Source organism: Melospiza melodia, chromosome 22 (assembly GCF_035770615.1).
Source record: "Melospiza melodia melodia isolate bMelMel2 chromosome 22, bMelMel2.pri, whole genome shotgun sequence".
Lineage (NCBI taxonomy): Eukaryota > Metazoa > Chordata > Aves > Passeriformes > Passerellidae > Melospiza > Melospiza melodia.
The window spans coordinates 9138072-9153357 of NC_086215.1; the positions used below are offsets into that span (position 1 = coordinate 9138072).

The following is a 15286-nucleotide window of genomic DNA, read 5'->3' on the forward strand; positions in this document are numbered from 1 at the left end:
GTCCTAGCCAGGGCAGCCCTGCTGAGTGCAGACCAGCCCTCAGCCCCATGGGCATCAAAGGTATCCCCCAAACTAGGCTACAAGCATGGACTAGACCCATCAGACCAGAACACACCAAACTCGAGGCCTGCTGGGATATAACAAGGACCCGGTGCAAGGAAGATGCAAAGCAAGGTCACATCCAAAGCGTGAAAAGCTGCACATTTACTCTGCAATCAGTGACCCTCTTCCAAACTTGGCAGAGAGGCAGCTCTAGCATGCCCTGTGCTGACAGCTCTAATCCCATCAACTCTCGGCTTCGCAGCGGACCAAAGAGGAACTGTCTTGAAAATGAGGTGTTCAAAAAAGTATCTGTAATGGACAGACCTGCTCAGTGATGTGCAAAGGGATCTGGGACCTCAAACTAGCAGAGTGGGAACAGTGTTAGCCTCACTTCACCAACATGTGACAATCTGCCACCAAGCACACAGCTGGGGCTGATGGGGACTGGGAAGAGCAGGAACCTGGAGAGAACAATAGGCTTTATGCACAGGAGAGACAGAGCTGGACTGGACCCACTGCTCCTGGTGACTCAGGAGGGAGCAGGTGGCAATTGCAGGATGTGAACTGCTGTTAGGAGCCTGTATTTAGTAACTACCAACCTCACAGAACACTCCTTTACCTCCCTCAGCTTGACCTTAGAATTGCAGGAAGCTACAGCCAACTCTCCCCTTCACCAGCATTTGACATTTTGTGTTTCCTATATCTGTGTAACATTTTCTAAAACCTGCTGAGGCTGTCCATTTTTATATGAAATTTCCTCTCTTCAATCCACACACATTTGGAAACCAAACCAGACCACAATTTAGCACGTATTAATACAAGAGACATTTTCTTTGGAAAGAAAAACCCCAACAAACAAAGGCAGCCTTGCGTGAAGGCACGTTATCATCATCCCTCTGGATGGTCTCACCGAAGGCGTCTGGAGAGAATCAGTGAAAGAGGTTTCAGAAGGAAGGCAGACAGGAGCACTCCCATTAAAGCTGCTCTCCTGAGAAGAGGAGTTTGGCACATCCACAGTGCTGGGTGACTGGCTGGCTGCAGCGGGCACCGCTAGGTCGGGGCTCTGGGACACGTGGACGGGCGGGAAAGGCGGAGTGGAGCAGGAGGAGGAGGTAGAAGAGAGGAAAGGAGGTATGGAGACTTGGTTGTGAGGCACAAAGTCCTGGGAGTAGGACCTAAACACGGATTTGTACTGCAGGATGCAGAGACACAACACACAAAAAAAACAACAAGGAAGATGGGGAAAGGAAAGAGACAGACAAAAGAAAAAGTAATTAGATTGGCAGCAGCATAGCAGTGACAGCACAAGGCATTTCTAACACAGGCAGCACTATTTCAGCATCCACACACTAGAGCAGGAATTGCTACCTGGGATACATCAGCCAGGCTTTTCCTGGCTGTTCTTGCACCAACAGCAGCCTGGCTGCTCATCTCACAGAGGGAAAGTGAGCAGCAAGGTGTGAGCTGCAGGTATCCAGCCTTTGCTAGGCAAGGGAAAACCTGGATAGCTCAGAAAGTACACCAAAAGCACAACTCTGAGCATGCTGAAGTATCCACATAGAGAAAACTACTTCAAGTGCTTATTGCTTTTCTGGGATTTTCCACAGGATCCAAATTTAAGATGCTTTTTGCTCCAGCCCTGTAATTTAACAGCTACTGTGTCAAGTCTGTTCCAGAACACACAGCTCCCAGGGAGGAGTGGCTGGATACTGCCTTCAAAGTTACACTGAAGGATAAAGGAGATTATGCTGCTACTCCTTCCCATTCGTGAAAAACAGGGAGCAAAAATGGTAATTGCCCTCAGGAGTGATGAATTCCTTATCAAACCAATCCTTTAATGCAGTGCCTTGAAGAGTCAGCTGAAGAGATGAAAAGAGATCATCTGCGTAAAGCTTTATTTCACTATCTCTCCTAATCATCAGATTACTGTTCAGATAATATTAAACAGGGTGCAGTGGGAATATATTGTGCCAAGAAAAACAAGAGCAACCCTCTGTCTTTTAACATCTGGTGCTAGTAAGATTTGCCATCAGGGTAAGTCCAAAACAAAGCTGACTATCATTAAAAAAAAAAGCTAAATCTGCTGGAGAGGAGTTTATTTTAAAACTTGCAAAGCTGGTCATAGTCAAGTGGACTGAAAGAAGAATCACATCATCCAAAAAAACCCCAGGCTGGAACAAAGTTGTGGTGCTGCTCCATTGAGGGATCTGCTGCAGCACAGAGTTCTCAGGAAGCACTGACACAACTTGCTCAAACCAGGCTGAAAAGTGACACCACTGTGATGCAGAAAGAAAGGGAATCAAAGGCAGGAATTGGAGAATTCAGGCTACATTTTCTCAGGAGAGTTGAGCAGGTAAGAAAAAGCAAAGCTCAGTCCATCACCTGAGCACCAGCAGCAGTACCCAGCTCAGCACTGGTATTTTTGTTTCTACCTAGGAAACATGTGGGCTTAAAAATTTAAACTGATAACAGCCTCAGGCCAGAAGCCTGGTCAAAAAAGCTTTTCCACTACAAAGGAAAGGAAATGTAAAGGTCAATGATTAGGCTTTACCTTCCACCACCTTAATCCTTGAGTGCCTGTGCCTTGTGCCTTGTGTGGAGTCCAGCAGTGCTCCGGGTGTATTCTCAGGGCCCAAAACAAATTGCAGGCCATAATACAGAGGAGAGGAGGGGGATGCTTTGGAAAGAGAGCTTAAAAGACTACTGAAAAAATAATTAAAATGCAAATCCCCTCCATGTGCCTGTGGCTAAAAGGAGACTGGCTCTAGGACAGGCTCCTCTCTCTTCCTGCCCGTTTCTTTCCGGATGAGCAGCGCTGGCTCCAGGGACACTGTCAGCTTTTGGAGCTCCCTCAGTAACAATGACAACTCTAATCTCTGTATTTACCTTCTGCCTGGATAAATGCTCTACATTTATTCATTTTCACTTGCATGGCACAAACCACTAAATCCCTCGTAAGACGCCGGGCTCATGACATCACCTTGGCTCAGCAGATTCATTCTGCCTGCCTGCTATTCCATGATCTCACTGGCACTAATATTCCAATGATCACCCCAAGCCCCAGCCTAGACCCCAAAACCACTGCTCAACAGCTCAAGAAAGCTCTCAAAAAACTGCTGTGCTGATAAGAAGATGCTTTGCTCCTGCAGAGGAAATAATTAGCTCCAGCAAAGCTCAGTGCCAGCTCCCCCATTGCTGGATTTCCTGCACCCACATGACACGGGCGGCACACACTGCCCTTCACTTTGTACTTGATGGACATCTTCCACCCAGGAGGTGCAGGGGGCTTTGTCCCTGACCTGCTGAACCCAGAGGAAAAGGCAGGCTCTGCAAAGCAGTGCTGGAGCTCACGCAGGGCAGCAGAGAAAGGAAATGCCTGTGCTCAGCCAAGTCACTCTGGGACAAGCCCTGCGTGAGGTGCTGGCAGGGTTAGCTCAGGGCAGGCTCTGCAGCCTGGACCAGCAGCTCAGGGACATGAGTTACTGCTTCTGGGGCAGGAACATTTGTACAGCTCCCGCCTCGAGGAGTCTCACACACATTAATCCTAATTTGAAGGCAATTTAGACCTAAATATAACATAACATTGAAGAAATTTTAGAAGTTTGAATGCAGATAAGTCAGTATTGACAATCACTGTATGCTTCTCTCTCCCTGGTCTCATAATACACCTTCAGAACAACTTCTTGGCATGAGGTATGTTGAGAATGCCAGCTTAAGGCCTAGGTAGCCATGAAAATGCATTAATCTTCATTACGTGATCCGTGAACAATCATTTAAAGATGCAGACAGGCTCTCAGCATGCTGTTAACAAAGGGAACAGTGCAGAGAAGCCTTTGGTGCGCTGGCATTAATTAGCCAGCCTGCTCTCCACTTCCAATCTTGTTGTAAAATTGCATCTTGTAGAAAGGGAGCCAGGGAGCCCCCTCCTTCCTCCGGAGCCTGCAAGCAGCTCTGGAATTCCAGCTATGCAGCCGTGCTGGGACAAGAGCCAAGACTGAAGCATACTTTTCAAAGGGAAAAAAATCCCACCCAGCAGTGGAGATGATGTCCATATGGCACCCATTCCTGCTGCTCCCCAGCCTGACCCAGCCCAGCCAGCAGCTGCCCCAGGAATTCCAGCCGTGGCTTCCATGGGATCTGGGTGTTGTCCATCTCCTGGAAGCCTTGTCATCCTCTAAAATAAATACTTCTTTGGGGAGGGGACAGTCCATTCAACACAAGTGTCACAAGGAAACAAGCCATCCTTTAGTGCTCCCCCCCATCTTGGAAACAAATCAGGGCTTGCTTTCATCAGCTTCTCAGAGGTTTCCTGCAGGGTCAGTCAGTTGTGGCTCCACGGACACAACCTCCTACTCCATGGCTCTGCTTTAAGTGAAGTGATTTCTGGGAAAGCTACAAAACAGGGAAAGGATGCTCTCCCGTCCCCAAACTCTGGCCACACTGCCAGCTCCCACCACAGGACCAGAAGAAGCTCCCAGCATGAATAACTCTGACCTGTGACAGCAAACAGCCGAGACAGGGAGAAGAGGGAGCTCCCTCTCCTCTCACCAGGGCACTGGTTTTTATAAAAACCTCTCTGCCACTCGGGAAGTGCTTGCACAAAGGCAGCTTTGAGCTGGGAGCAGCCTCATCTCCTGGGAGCAGCAGGAAGCAAACCCTGAACATTTACCACACACTGTGACACAGAGGATTCCCAGAGACAGCATCTTTCAACCTTTTCAATTTGCTGCCTTTGATTTTTTGCGACTGTGAATATTTCAGAACAGCTTTCCGTCATTAGAAGCCTTGTTCCAGGATGTCCCAGAGGTCAGTGACATTCTGGCTGTTTATTTGGATTAGATGGCAGGAGATAAGCACTTTTTTCTATTTAAACTTACTTCAGGAGAGATGCTTCTTCACACTCACCAGGCATGGCTGGCCACAGCTGACAGGGTATACATGCAGAGAGTCAGTGGGTCCAAGTTACAGCAGCCTCCAGCCCAAATCCAAAGCTGAATTCAATTATATGGCTGACAAAGCATCTGCAGCATCAGCAGACACAGTTTTTACCTTTTAAGCACAGCCTTCTCAGTTACCCTATGGACTTCTGCCAAATTAATCTGCCATCCTGCCAGACACTCCCAGACCAGGTAGAGCATCGACTCCCAAAGTATGAAGCTATCAGAGGAAAGGATCAATCTTTCAGATCTCCCCTGCTAATGTTATTAAGGGAACTATGTGGGCAGCGGGCCAGAACTGGATGCCCAAAGTGTAACAGTACAGAATTATGTTCACAAAATACTGGGTGTTGCAAAGTCATTAGGCTCTAAGAATATAATTGCACAGACAACTATTTGAAAAGACTTCCTATCTCGTAACACAATGCTGGGCTTCCAGGTACTTTTGCTAATGAGGAAGGAAATGCTCCTGCAATGAATGGCTGGAAACACAAGCTGCCAACAGAATGGCTTCAAGCACTGCCACAGGAAAGGCAGCAACTCCTCAGCCTGGAATGTTTCTCAGCAAGGCCTCTGACCTGGCTGCAGAGCTGACCTCCCTGGTTTTAACTGATGGTTACCACAGTGCAGGGGTGGATGGGGCTTCTTGTGTCTCCTGGCTTCTGCACAAGAAAACACAAAATCCAAACTTTTCCTTGTGGAGGAGAGATTCCTGCACATCTTTGCAACAGAACAAATAAGGGGGCAGCAGGGGAAGAAAACATTTGTAAGATTTATTTACTATGCTGCCGTGCATCCCTTTTTTGAAAATATCAGAATTCAATTCAGTTGCAGCTCCAGCATCAACTCTTTAGCTTGTGGACAAAGCCCCCAGATCAAGATGGCAGATCAGGAAAAGACAGAGTCTGGAGCCAAGACAAAACTTCTCAAAGATCAATCACACAAAAAACATGGGGTGTGTGGCCTGTGCAGTCAACATGGGACTGGTCAGCAAGACCAGGGTTCCAACTGCAAGGAAAATGTATAAAACCCCCAGGGGAAGAGGTTTTCACCACCCCAGAGGATCCAGTGATGGCAGCAGGCAACAGCACTATTAATACCAATGTCCAAGCCTGCCACAGGCAGTGGAAATGAACACAAACACAGAAGGAATGCTAAACAGGAAAAGCAAAACAATACCTAAGTCAGAGCAGCTGGTTAAAGGGATGCAAATCTTTTCAATCCCCCTTCCCTCTGCTCCAAATTAAGGAGTGAAAACCTCAGGACAGAAAGGAGCAAACACGTTATGACTTCCCAGCCACGGTCTGACTGAGGCTCTCACCATGGGAATGAAAAGAGCTCAGGTTCTGCTGAGGCAGAGCCTGGTGTGTGCTGCAGGCTGGGAGTGAGCTCCAGGAAGGGGAACCAGGCAGGGAAAATGTGGGAAGCACATGGCAGTGTCATGCACGCCTTTAATCACTTATCTGACCCCCCTTTTCCTGAACATACGTTAGCACACACACAAGAAAGAAGAACAGTTGCTGTGAATTTTCTGTGCACTTGCTCAATTTGCTCAAGAATGGTGAGAACAAGTGAGAACAGAAGCACTGAACTGTAGCTTTCACAAGGGAATCACTTGTGCCTTCTGCTGGAATCTGACAGCCAGTTGGTTAATGGTAATTACTGGAAATGTTCCTTAATTAAAAAGAAAACATAAGAAAAAACCCAACATTCTGAGAAAGGCAACTTATTTTTCCACAGTGAGGGATGCAGCCAAATTTCCACTAATGGCATGTACATGCCTTGGAGGTACAACTGCTCCTTGTTTCAGTGAGGAAAAGCTTCCACAGGAGTTCCTGCAGCCACCAAGGGTGGATGGCAGCAGTGGAGCTCATCACTGGGTATTTCCTCCAGCAGTGCAGAGCTCTCCAGCTGCCAGGAAGTAATGAGATTTCAAGATCTGATTACTGCTGCTGCTGCTGGGATACCTGCCCACCCATTTCCAGGCAAACAGCACAAGGATGGATTGAACCAAGGGACAGTGCTCACAAGGAGGGAGGGAGCGATCAGCTGGAGAGAAACTACTGCCCACCATAACCAAGGATGATGCTTCTTGCTCCAAACCTCCTTCCCCACTGCTCAGAACTCCCAAAAGAGGTGGGAATCCCTTGAATGATTCTTGACAGCACAATCCAGCTGTCCCCCCAGTGTGGGGTTTAATGGCTGTGTCCATGGGATGGGGAACATGATGCAGCTCCTTCAAGCACCAGCCCACACCACCAACACAAGCCCTGCTGGCACAGAGGCCAGACACGAGTCACACTGGGATAAAAAACAGCTCCACTTGCCAAACCTATGAGGTCTGATCCAGTTGCTCAAGATCTGCCTCTATCCAGTAAAAGCTATTACCTCTGACACAATTTCCTGCAAAGGAGGGAAAAGCACAATTAGTGGGCTGACAGAGCAGTGCTGGCAGCTGGGCTGCAGCAGCCCCTGCAGAGAAAGGAGTCAGGGCTCTGGAAAAATTCATCCATTAAAAAATTAAAAGATGCTCTCAACAACTTCACCTCTTTTCTGCTGTCTGAAAACAGTCTTGTTAAGCCATGTAAATCAGGAGTAAGGCACTAATCCTTCACCTGCAGCACGGAGCTAAGGGGATAACAAGCAGAGTGTGGTGCTGGCTCAGAAGAAAATATTGCAAGAGTCATCCTCACAGTGGTAAGTTCATGGCTCTGTTCCCACATTTCCTCCCACTTTGTTAATGCCAGGGCCAATTTAAGTAAGCTACATCAAAACAAAATAATTTAATTTTTTTTTTAAACAGAACAAATAAGATAATTAATATAATCAAAATACCTTAAGTTGGAGTTGGGGTGAAAAAAAAAGAAAGAGAAAAGAAATGAAAGGAAAACCCTTAAAAGCAACACATGGCACATGAACAGAATTGCTCCTGGTGGCATCTCCTGAAACATCCTGGGGCAGATTGCAGGAGGGGCTGCTCTGCTCCTGCAGGGCTGATGGAGGGTTGGTGTCACCCTGGGAGGGATCCAAACCCCACAGCTGTTTCACATCTCTGTCTTATTAGGGATAGGGGAAACAGGATAAACCGTGGTTATGGTATTACATGGGTCAGGACATTGGTATTCTGCAGCTCAGAGACACTTTCATAGTGAAAATCTCATTTTTGGCTGTGAAAAAATAGACCAGATAATGAGAAACTATGAAATGACCCTAATTTAAAGGTACTAATGGAAAAATCACCATTTTTAATTCAGCTTATTTCATTTGACAGTGCCCTGTCTCATTGTTCTCATTGTTCCTCACTGCTCCAGCCATTTATCTTATCCTTCACCAAATCCTTGCAAAAATAAGTAAGGATTTTTTAATGAAGTTTTAACATTTCTTAAAATAATATATTCACAGTAATGTAGTCCAAAGTAAGATGAGAATGGGTCAGAGCAATTTAATAGGTAGTAACCATTTAATCCAACAAGGACACTTTTTAAAATCAAAGTGCCCACGTATTTTTAGAACATTATAGAATCATATTTATAGCCTCCCAATTAAATCAAAAATAGTCAAGCACTTTTATCTAGTCCTACAGTTCCATGTTTTGCTAGCAAGGACCACTACCAAGCAAGAGAGCTGTACAATTCAGGACTTTTACTTCAAATTTCAGAACTGTTTACCACGAATTTATGCAAAGACTAACCTTGCCACCCCTCAGCCTTTTCATCTGTGCAGCAAAGCTGTGATAGTGCTCTCTCTCACACAAGTGGAAGCCAAAAGCTTTCATTCATGCCTTGTGAAGTAGCTCTACTTGTAAAGCACTTGAATACTTTCTTCTTCTTTGGACCAGTGATTATCACTGATTTTTAAAGAATGAGTAAGTGCTGAAATGGGGAGATAGCAGTGGCACAGTGGGAGGATACTGTTTTCAAACATTTCATATTAAACTAATTGAACACTTCGGAACATTCTCAAGTCTTGCCTGATAATTTCTTCTCCAGGAGAAGCCTAATTTACTAAACATCCAGGTCACTGTCAAAAAATAGTGTATTCTCAATTGTCATCACATGGCAATCAGAGCATAACCACGTAGTTTTACATGAAAATGAGCCCCACACTGATGAGCTGGTGGAATCCCATGGTTGAATTCAATTTCATTATATTAACACTTTGTTATTACTACAATTTAATTTAAGCAGCTGATCAGAGATTTAAGCAGTGCTCTAATACTATTTTGATTTAAATGATTTCCAGCTCCTCCTGTCATTTTCTCTTCAGGCTGCTCACAAGTGCTGTAGGAGAGAAAACCCTGCTCATCCATCAGCAAATCATACAAGCAAACTGAGCTTGTTTGGGACCATGGAGACGTGAAGAGAAGCAGACAGGCAAAAATGAGATGGAAGATCTAGCAGGGGCTGTTTACTAGAAAAAAATTAAATAAAGGAGCTGCAGCCCCTGTTCCACATCTTTGATTAAATCCATGGATTTTGGGGACAGCATCTTGTTATTTCTCCCACAGAGCAGCCTTTAACTGACTCATCCACATCAGCGGCATCATGCAATGGGACAAAAAGGCTTTGCAGCTCCAACGTGCAGCCTGGGGCACACAGGAGTGTGCTGCTCCTGAGTCCCCTGCCACAAATGTCAACGTGGAGAGAAAGATACACCTCCCCTGGCTTCACTTGGTGAAAAGTGTGTAAATCTCACCAAGGCAAACATTTGGTGAGAGTTACACCTGGGCAGAGTTACACCTGGGCAGAGTGAGTTGCACCTGGGGAAGAGTTACACCTGGGAAAGAATGAGTTACACCTGGGCAGAGTTACACTTTGGGGAGAGTCACACCTGAAGGGGCAGAGTTACACCTGGGGGAGAGTTACACCTGGGCAGAGTGAGTTACACCTAGGGGAGAGTTACACCTGGGGAAGAGTTACACCTGGGCAGAGTTACACCCAGAGGAGAGTTACACCTGGGCAGAGTTACACCTGGGCAGAGTTACACCTGGGCAGAGTTACACCTGGGCAGAGTGAGTTACACCTGGGGAAGAGTGAGTTACACCTGGTGAGATTTACACTTTGGGAGGATTACACTTGGTGAGAGTTACACTTGGTGAGAATTACACCTGGTGAGATTCACACACCGTTTCTCCCACCTGCCCGGTGACTACAGGAGGAGTTCAAAAGCCCCCAAAGGAACCTCCAGGTTCACCTGAGAGGCCAAGCAGGGAATTGGCAGAGCAGTCAGACAATACCCACGTGTTGCAGAGCTCAGAACTCACCGAGTGCACAGGAAAGGAGCTGTGCCTGCTGAGAAAGGAGTTAGAGACTGACATAGTGAGGCCCTGAGTGGCAGCGCAGTCCTCGGGGCTGAAGGGCACTTTAGGTTGCTGGACACAGTAGGAGACAGAAGAGAAAGAAGAGGCAGCATAGGAGGCCTGCTGAGGAAGGGGGAGAAAGCAGGAGACACAAGACACAGAGAAAGAGAGCACAGAAAAGGTGATGAATAAAGGGCAAGAAATGCTAACTGTAAAACAATGCATATAATGGCTGGCTAAACAAACAGCTATTCATACAGCTCATCAGAGCAGACACACCAATGTGCCTTTCTTGAGCTCAAGAGGCTCGGCAGAAATCACAATTTAAATCTTCTTTGTTTCACAAATCCCTTAAATGTGAACTCCTGCCTCCCCCTCCCTGCTCGCCCTGGACAGCTGCTCCTGGCTGTCCTTTTGTCCCCTGGCCGTGGGGACAGACACCCAAAGCAGCAGCTGGCTCTAAGCACACAGCTCTTGCACATTTCTGGCTTCTTCTGACAACCTGCACATTGGGAACTTGGCCTCCCAGTGTGAGCTGTGGATCTTCACTGGCACTGCTGTGAGACTGGGTGACAGTGACATCCTGCCATTTCTCTGTCCAGTCCAAAATAATAATCATTTGCACAGGAGGCAGCTATTACTCTGTAAGTGACAAATCCTGGCAAGGAATTTCTCCTGAATTTCCCTATGGTAAGGAGACTGAGAGAGGATAAGGTATATTCAGGCTTTCTCAGACTTGTTGAATAAAACATACAATGCAAACACACAATCTTATTTTTGACTCTGGAGCTGACAAGAAAGGACTTCCTCATTATTATATTACAGAAGAGTCCATCCAGCAAAACTTGCTGCTGCTAGAGCAGCTGATGCCCATTTGATTAGCCAAATCAAAATCTCCCAGGGCAGCAGGAGCAGAGGAACAAGAGTCTGGTGCCTTTTACAGGGACTGGTCAATAAGCCATCACCTCCTTGCACCTCTTTCCCAACGGAGGGATGAAGGGTGGGAGGCTGCACTTGAAGAAACCTTTGCTTCAGGGGAACTGCAAGCAACACCTTGATGGTATCAGCTTGTAAAATTACAAGAAAGGCCAGCAGGCAAAGCAGTGGCATCCTGGCTGTCCAGAAAATGATTAAAGGGCAGCAAAGAAATGCTTTGCTTCAGCCATCAAATTCAGGACAGGAGCAGAATTTCCCTTCTGCACAATGGCTGCAGTAAATCTGTGTTTTGCAAACTCTGATCATGACTGTGCAGCCCAAGTCACCTCCAAAAACATCCCTGAAGTGCAGCCACCTCCAGGAGGGTCACATTGATGGGGACCACACACCCTGGAAAACTGCCTGATCCTCCAGAGATGAGTCCTTAGACTCTTTAGTATCTCTGCAAAGCAAATGGGATGCCAGCATTTAAAGTCTTGTCCCAATAAATAAATAAATAAATAAATTGTTATTGTATTATTATTATTATTATTATTATTATTATTATTATCATCATCATCATCATCATCATTATTACTATTAAGCTCAGCCAAAAAATGTCACTCTATCTTTTTAGGACTCTCCTTGCATCGCAGGAATGTAGTTATGCAAATCCCAAAGTTAGAGTTAAAAAGTAACACTCTAGGGCAGTCAAACTTTAGCACATACAACATGAAGAAATATTGCAAGAGTCACCCTCACAGTGGTAAGTTCATGGCTCTGTTCCCACATTTCCTCCCATTTTGTTAATGCCATGGCCAATTTAAGTAAGCTACATCAAAACAAAATAATTTAAATTTTTTTTAACAGAACAAATAAGATAATGAATATAATCAAAATACCTTAAGTTGGAGTTGGAAAAAAAAAGGAGAAACGAAATGAAAGGAAAACCCTTAAAAGGAGATGGGAGAAAATCCCACCCTCCAGTGAGGCTGGAAACAAAACTGCTGCTGCCATCAGTGAGGTCAGGATTTCATCCCCCACATGGAAAATGGCCCTTTCTGTGCTGTTAAACCCACACACACATGTGGATGTGGAAACAGCCTGAGAAAAGGTAAAATCCTGACTCACACAAGGGGACTGAGGTGAGGGAAACATGCAGAGTGAAGCAGTGGCTGTACCAAAGGTCTGTGCCTAATAAAATAACAGCAGTTATTCTGTTCAAACAGTTATTATTGGTGGCATCTCTGACAACAGTTTCAAAACAGCAGTGGGAACAACAGCGCAGCAATCTCTTGAGAATAGTGTTGCTCAGTGTGTCAAAATCTTCCAAGCAGTTGCTGTTACACAAGCCTGGCACAGATTCAGATTCAGCCCTGCCATGTGCAAGACAAACCTTTCATTTTCAGCACTTTCAAATCTTACAGGGAACCGCCTGAACGTGGGGTTGCAACGCAGCAAAACTTCACAGAATGCAAAATGCCTAAAACCACGTTCACAAGCTGCCAGGGAGCGCGATGGGGTAAGAGCAGGGAGACATCCTCCCACCAGCTCTGCCTGGCAGAGCCAGGGGCAGGGAGAGCTGAGCTGAGCCTGGGGCGTCACTCACCAGCTGCCTCTGCTTGGGGGGCAGAGCAGGAGGAGGTGCCAGATCTTGAGGGGGGTCTGAGCTGGTGAAGGAGTCGTTGATCCCATAGACTTCCCTGAGGTACTTGTTCTTCTTCTGGTAGATGTGCTCGTTCTGAGGGGTCTGGTAGAACATGGAGGGCTGTGGCTCCGAGTAGTCCTCCACAAACTGCATGTAGGCCATCACTGCAAGGCAAAGAGAGGTGGCACTCACTGTCCTGCTCTGCGAACCCCACTGAGGGTCAGCAGGCAGCTGCTCGTCCTCAGAAGGGCACCCTGCAAATCCAGATCTCCGTCCTGCCAGCCAGCACACAGCAAACACCATCCCGGGCCACAAACACAGCTCTGGAACCACGAGGTCTCCAAACAGCAGCTTGAGAAGCATCATTCACTGATGCTTAGCCCAAATCCTCACATAATCCAATTCTGAGAATATTCCTCAAAAGCTAATGTCCAAAGTCACCAAAATGTCACCAAAGTCACCAAAAACCCAGAATAGTGTCAGTCTGCTTTCAAGGAGTGTAACAATGCAATCCTGACAATAAATCTGCAATAATTCTTGTGCCTACAGTAAGTCTCATGTCTGCAGTCAGCAAGATTTCTAGAACCAGCAGGCACACAGTGTTTCTCCATTCTGGCAAGCTGATAAAGCTGTTATCAGAGAACACCTACCTGTGAGCCTGCCTGTGCCTCTCCCTCAGCTCTTTAAATGCCACTGCCAATCCTGGTACAAAATACTTACAAAACACTTCTAAAAGTGCCACTGACCACGTGTTCCTACCTCCTCAGCTCAAATCCAGCACCCTTTGCTCCCACATCCCTTTTTAAACAATTTACCACCTCAAATTTTCAACTTCAACTGATTCACAAGCTTTTGTGAGACGTGGCTCAATAGAAATATTAAACAGGATCAAACCTTGTCTAGAGGACCTTACCATCTGTATAATATTTCTTCCAAAATCTATAAAAAACCCCACACAGGTGAGCCTGGGCAGCTCTGACAGAGGATTAGTTATTGCTGCAATATTTTAGTGTTGGAGGGGGAGGATGACATCCAGTGCCACAGAAACACTACCACAAACCCATCCCCCCCATTATTAAGGATCAGAAGTATATTGAATAATGTAAAACAAAGAAAGAATCCCTTTCTGTGCACCTGAGAGCAGGAGAAACAGATGTATTTCAGTGTCATGGGAAGGACTAACCCAGACCTTCTCGTAAACATGCTGTCATGCACAAGGCACTGTGAGCATCCCTCCCTTCCTCCTGATAAACAAGCACTTGTTACTTCTTCTAAATGTGGTCATTTGGTGGCAATTTTTCATCTTCTGCTGGCATTTCAGCTGCACAGCTGAAAGGAGTGGATGACTTCAGGGAAAGCTATAAATACAATGAGCACAATGCAGGATTTGCACATCATGAAGTTGGTTCCCACACTGGCTGCTCCTCTGTTCACCTGCCAAGGCAGAGCCCTGGGCCAGCCTTTAAACAGGATACAGCCCTGCAAATGTGTCAGCAGGAAGGAGTTGCTTTGCACCTGTCTTGGGCACCTTTTTTCAGATTTCCTCTAATATTTTAAACTTCATTTAGAAATGGAGCTAACACAGCTGCCCTTCCCCAAAAGAATTATATCCATCTTCCAAAAAGATGGAATAAAGAAAAAAGAAATAATGAAAAAAACGAGGTTAGAGCAATGGGAGCACAGGAAATGGAGCTGATGGACTCCAATCCTGACCGGCAGCACCTGCTGTCCCCATCCTGTGACCCCACAGCCCTGCCAGGGCACAACCTGTTCATGTCCTGCAGCACAGCCAGTCCTGCACAGCCCTGCCAAAGCTGCTGCAGTCCTGACCTGAGCTCTCCCTGCCACCTGAGCCTTGCTCCTCTTGCTCCCTCAGACTCCCTGCTCCTTCCCAGCACCACCTCACAGTGACAAGAAGCATGTTCTGGAATTACTGTCTTATTTGGAATCATGGTGATGGTGCAGGAAATACAGAATTGCTGAAATTGTCTTTTCAGGTATCAGTGATTCAGTTGGCTAAGGTGCTCCTGTGCCCTGGAAAATGCCCTGGTATCACACAACAACTTCAGGAGACAAGATCTAAAGAAGGCTTATGGAAGATATTTCTCTAGCAGCAAAACTGAACTAAGGATCAGGAGTCCTTGCAGAAATGCAAAGGACAAGAGCTTGAGGGAAAGATTTTGAGAGCTCATCAGCTGAGCAGGACAAAAGCCAAGAGGGCAGGCCTGGCAGTGCTGGCACAATGCAGCAGCCACTGCTGAACGCAGACCAACCCTTGGTGTTGAGTCACCTCCAAAAGCTTCAGTGAACACCCAGAACTGCAGCCACCACTGGGGATCCATGGCTGTGAGCTCCTGGCAGAGCCCCAAACTCTGCAATGACACCACAGCTCACAAGTGTTGGTGAAAAGGGCACTCGTGTAAAATCAAATCACTGCAGCTCAGG

General features: G+C 46.4%; 1 protein-coding gene and 1 long non-coding RNA gene across 9 annotated transcripts in view; one reads left to right on the plus strand and one right to left on the minus strand.

Annotated features, from left to right (window-relative positions):
* Window positions 1–15286, minus strand: part of RAPGEF1 (Rap guanine nucleotide exchange factor 1) — an 85643-nt gene that overhangs the window by 17917 nt on the left and 52440 nt on the right. For 4 of the 8 annotated variants that reach the window (XM_063174472.1, XM_063174468.1, XM_063174471.1 and 1 more), the window contains exons 10-12: window positions 12803–13005; window positions 10243–10401; window positions 953–1234 (exon numbers count right to left, since the gene is read on the minus strand). In XM_063174472.1, the coding sequence (XP_063030542.1) occupies window positions 953–1234; window positions 10243–10401; window positions 12803–13005 (644 nt within the window). The remainder of the gene's footprint in view (window positions 1–952; window positions 1235–10242; window positions 10402–12802; window positions 13006–15286) is intronic. The other 4 variants (XM_063174473.1, XM_063174469.1, XM_063174476.1 and 1 more) reach the window with 2 other exon arrangements.
* LOC134428170 (uncharacterized) lies at window positions 7458–9444 on the plus strand. The gene is made up of 2 exons (XR_010030334.1): window positions 7458–7676; window positions 9246–9444. It is a non-coding gene; the product is annotated as an uncharacterized LOC134428170 (long non-coding RNA).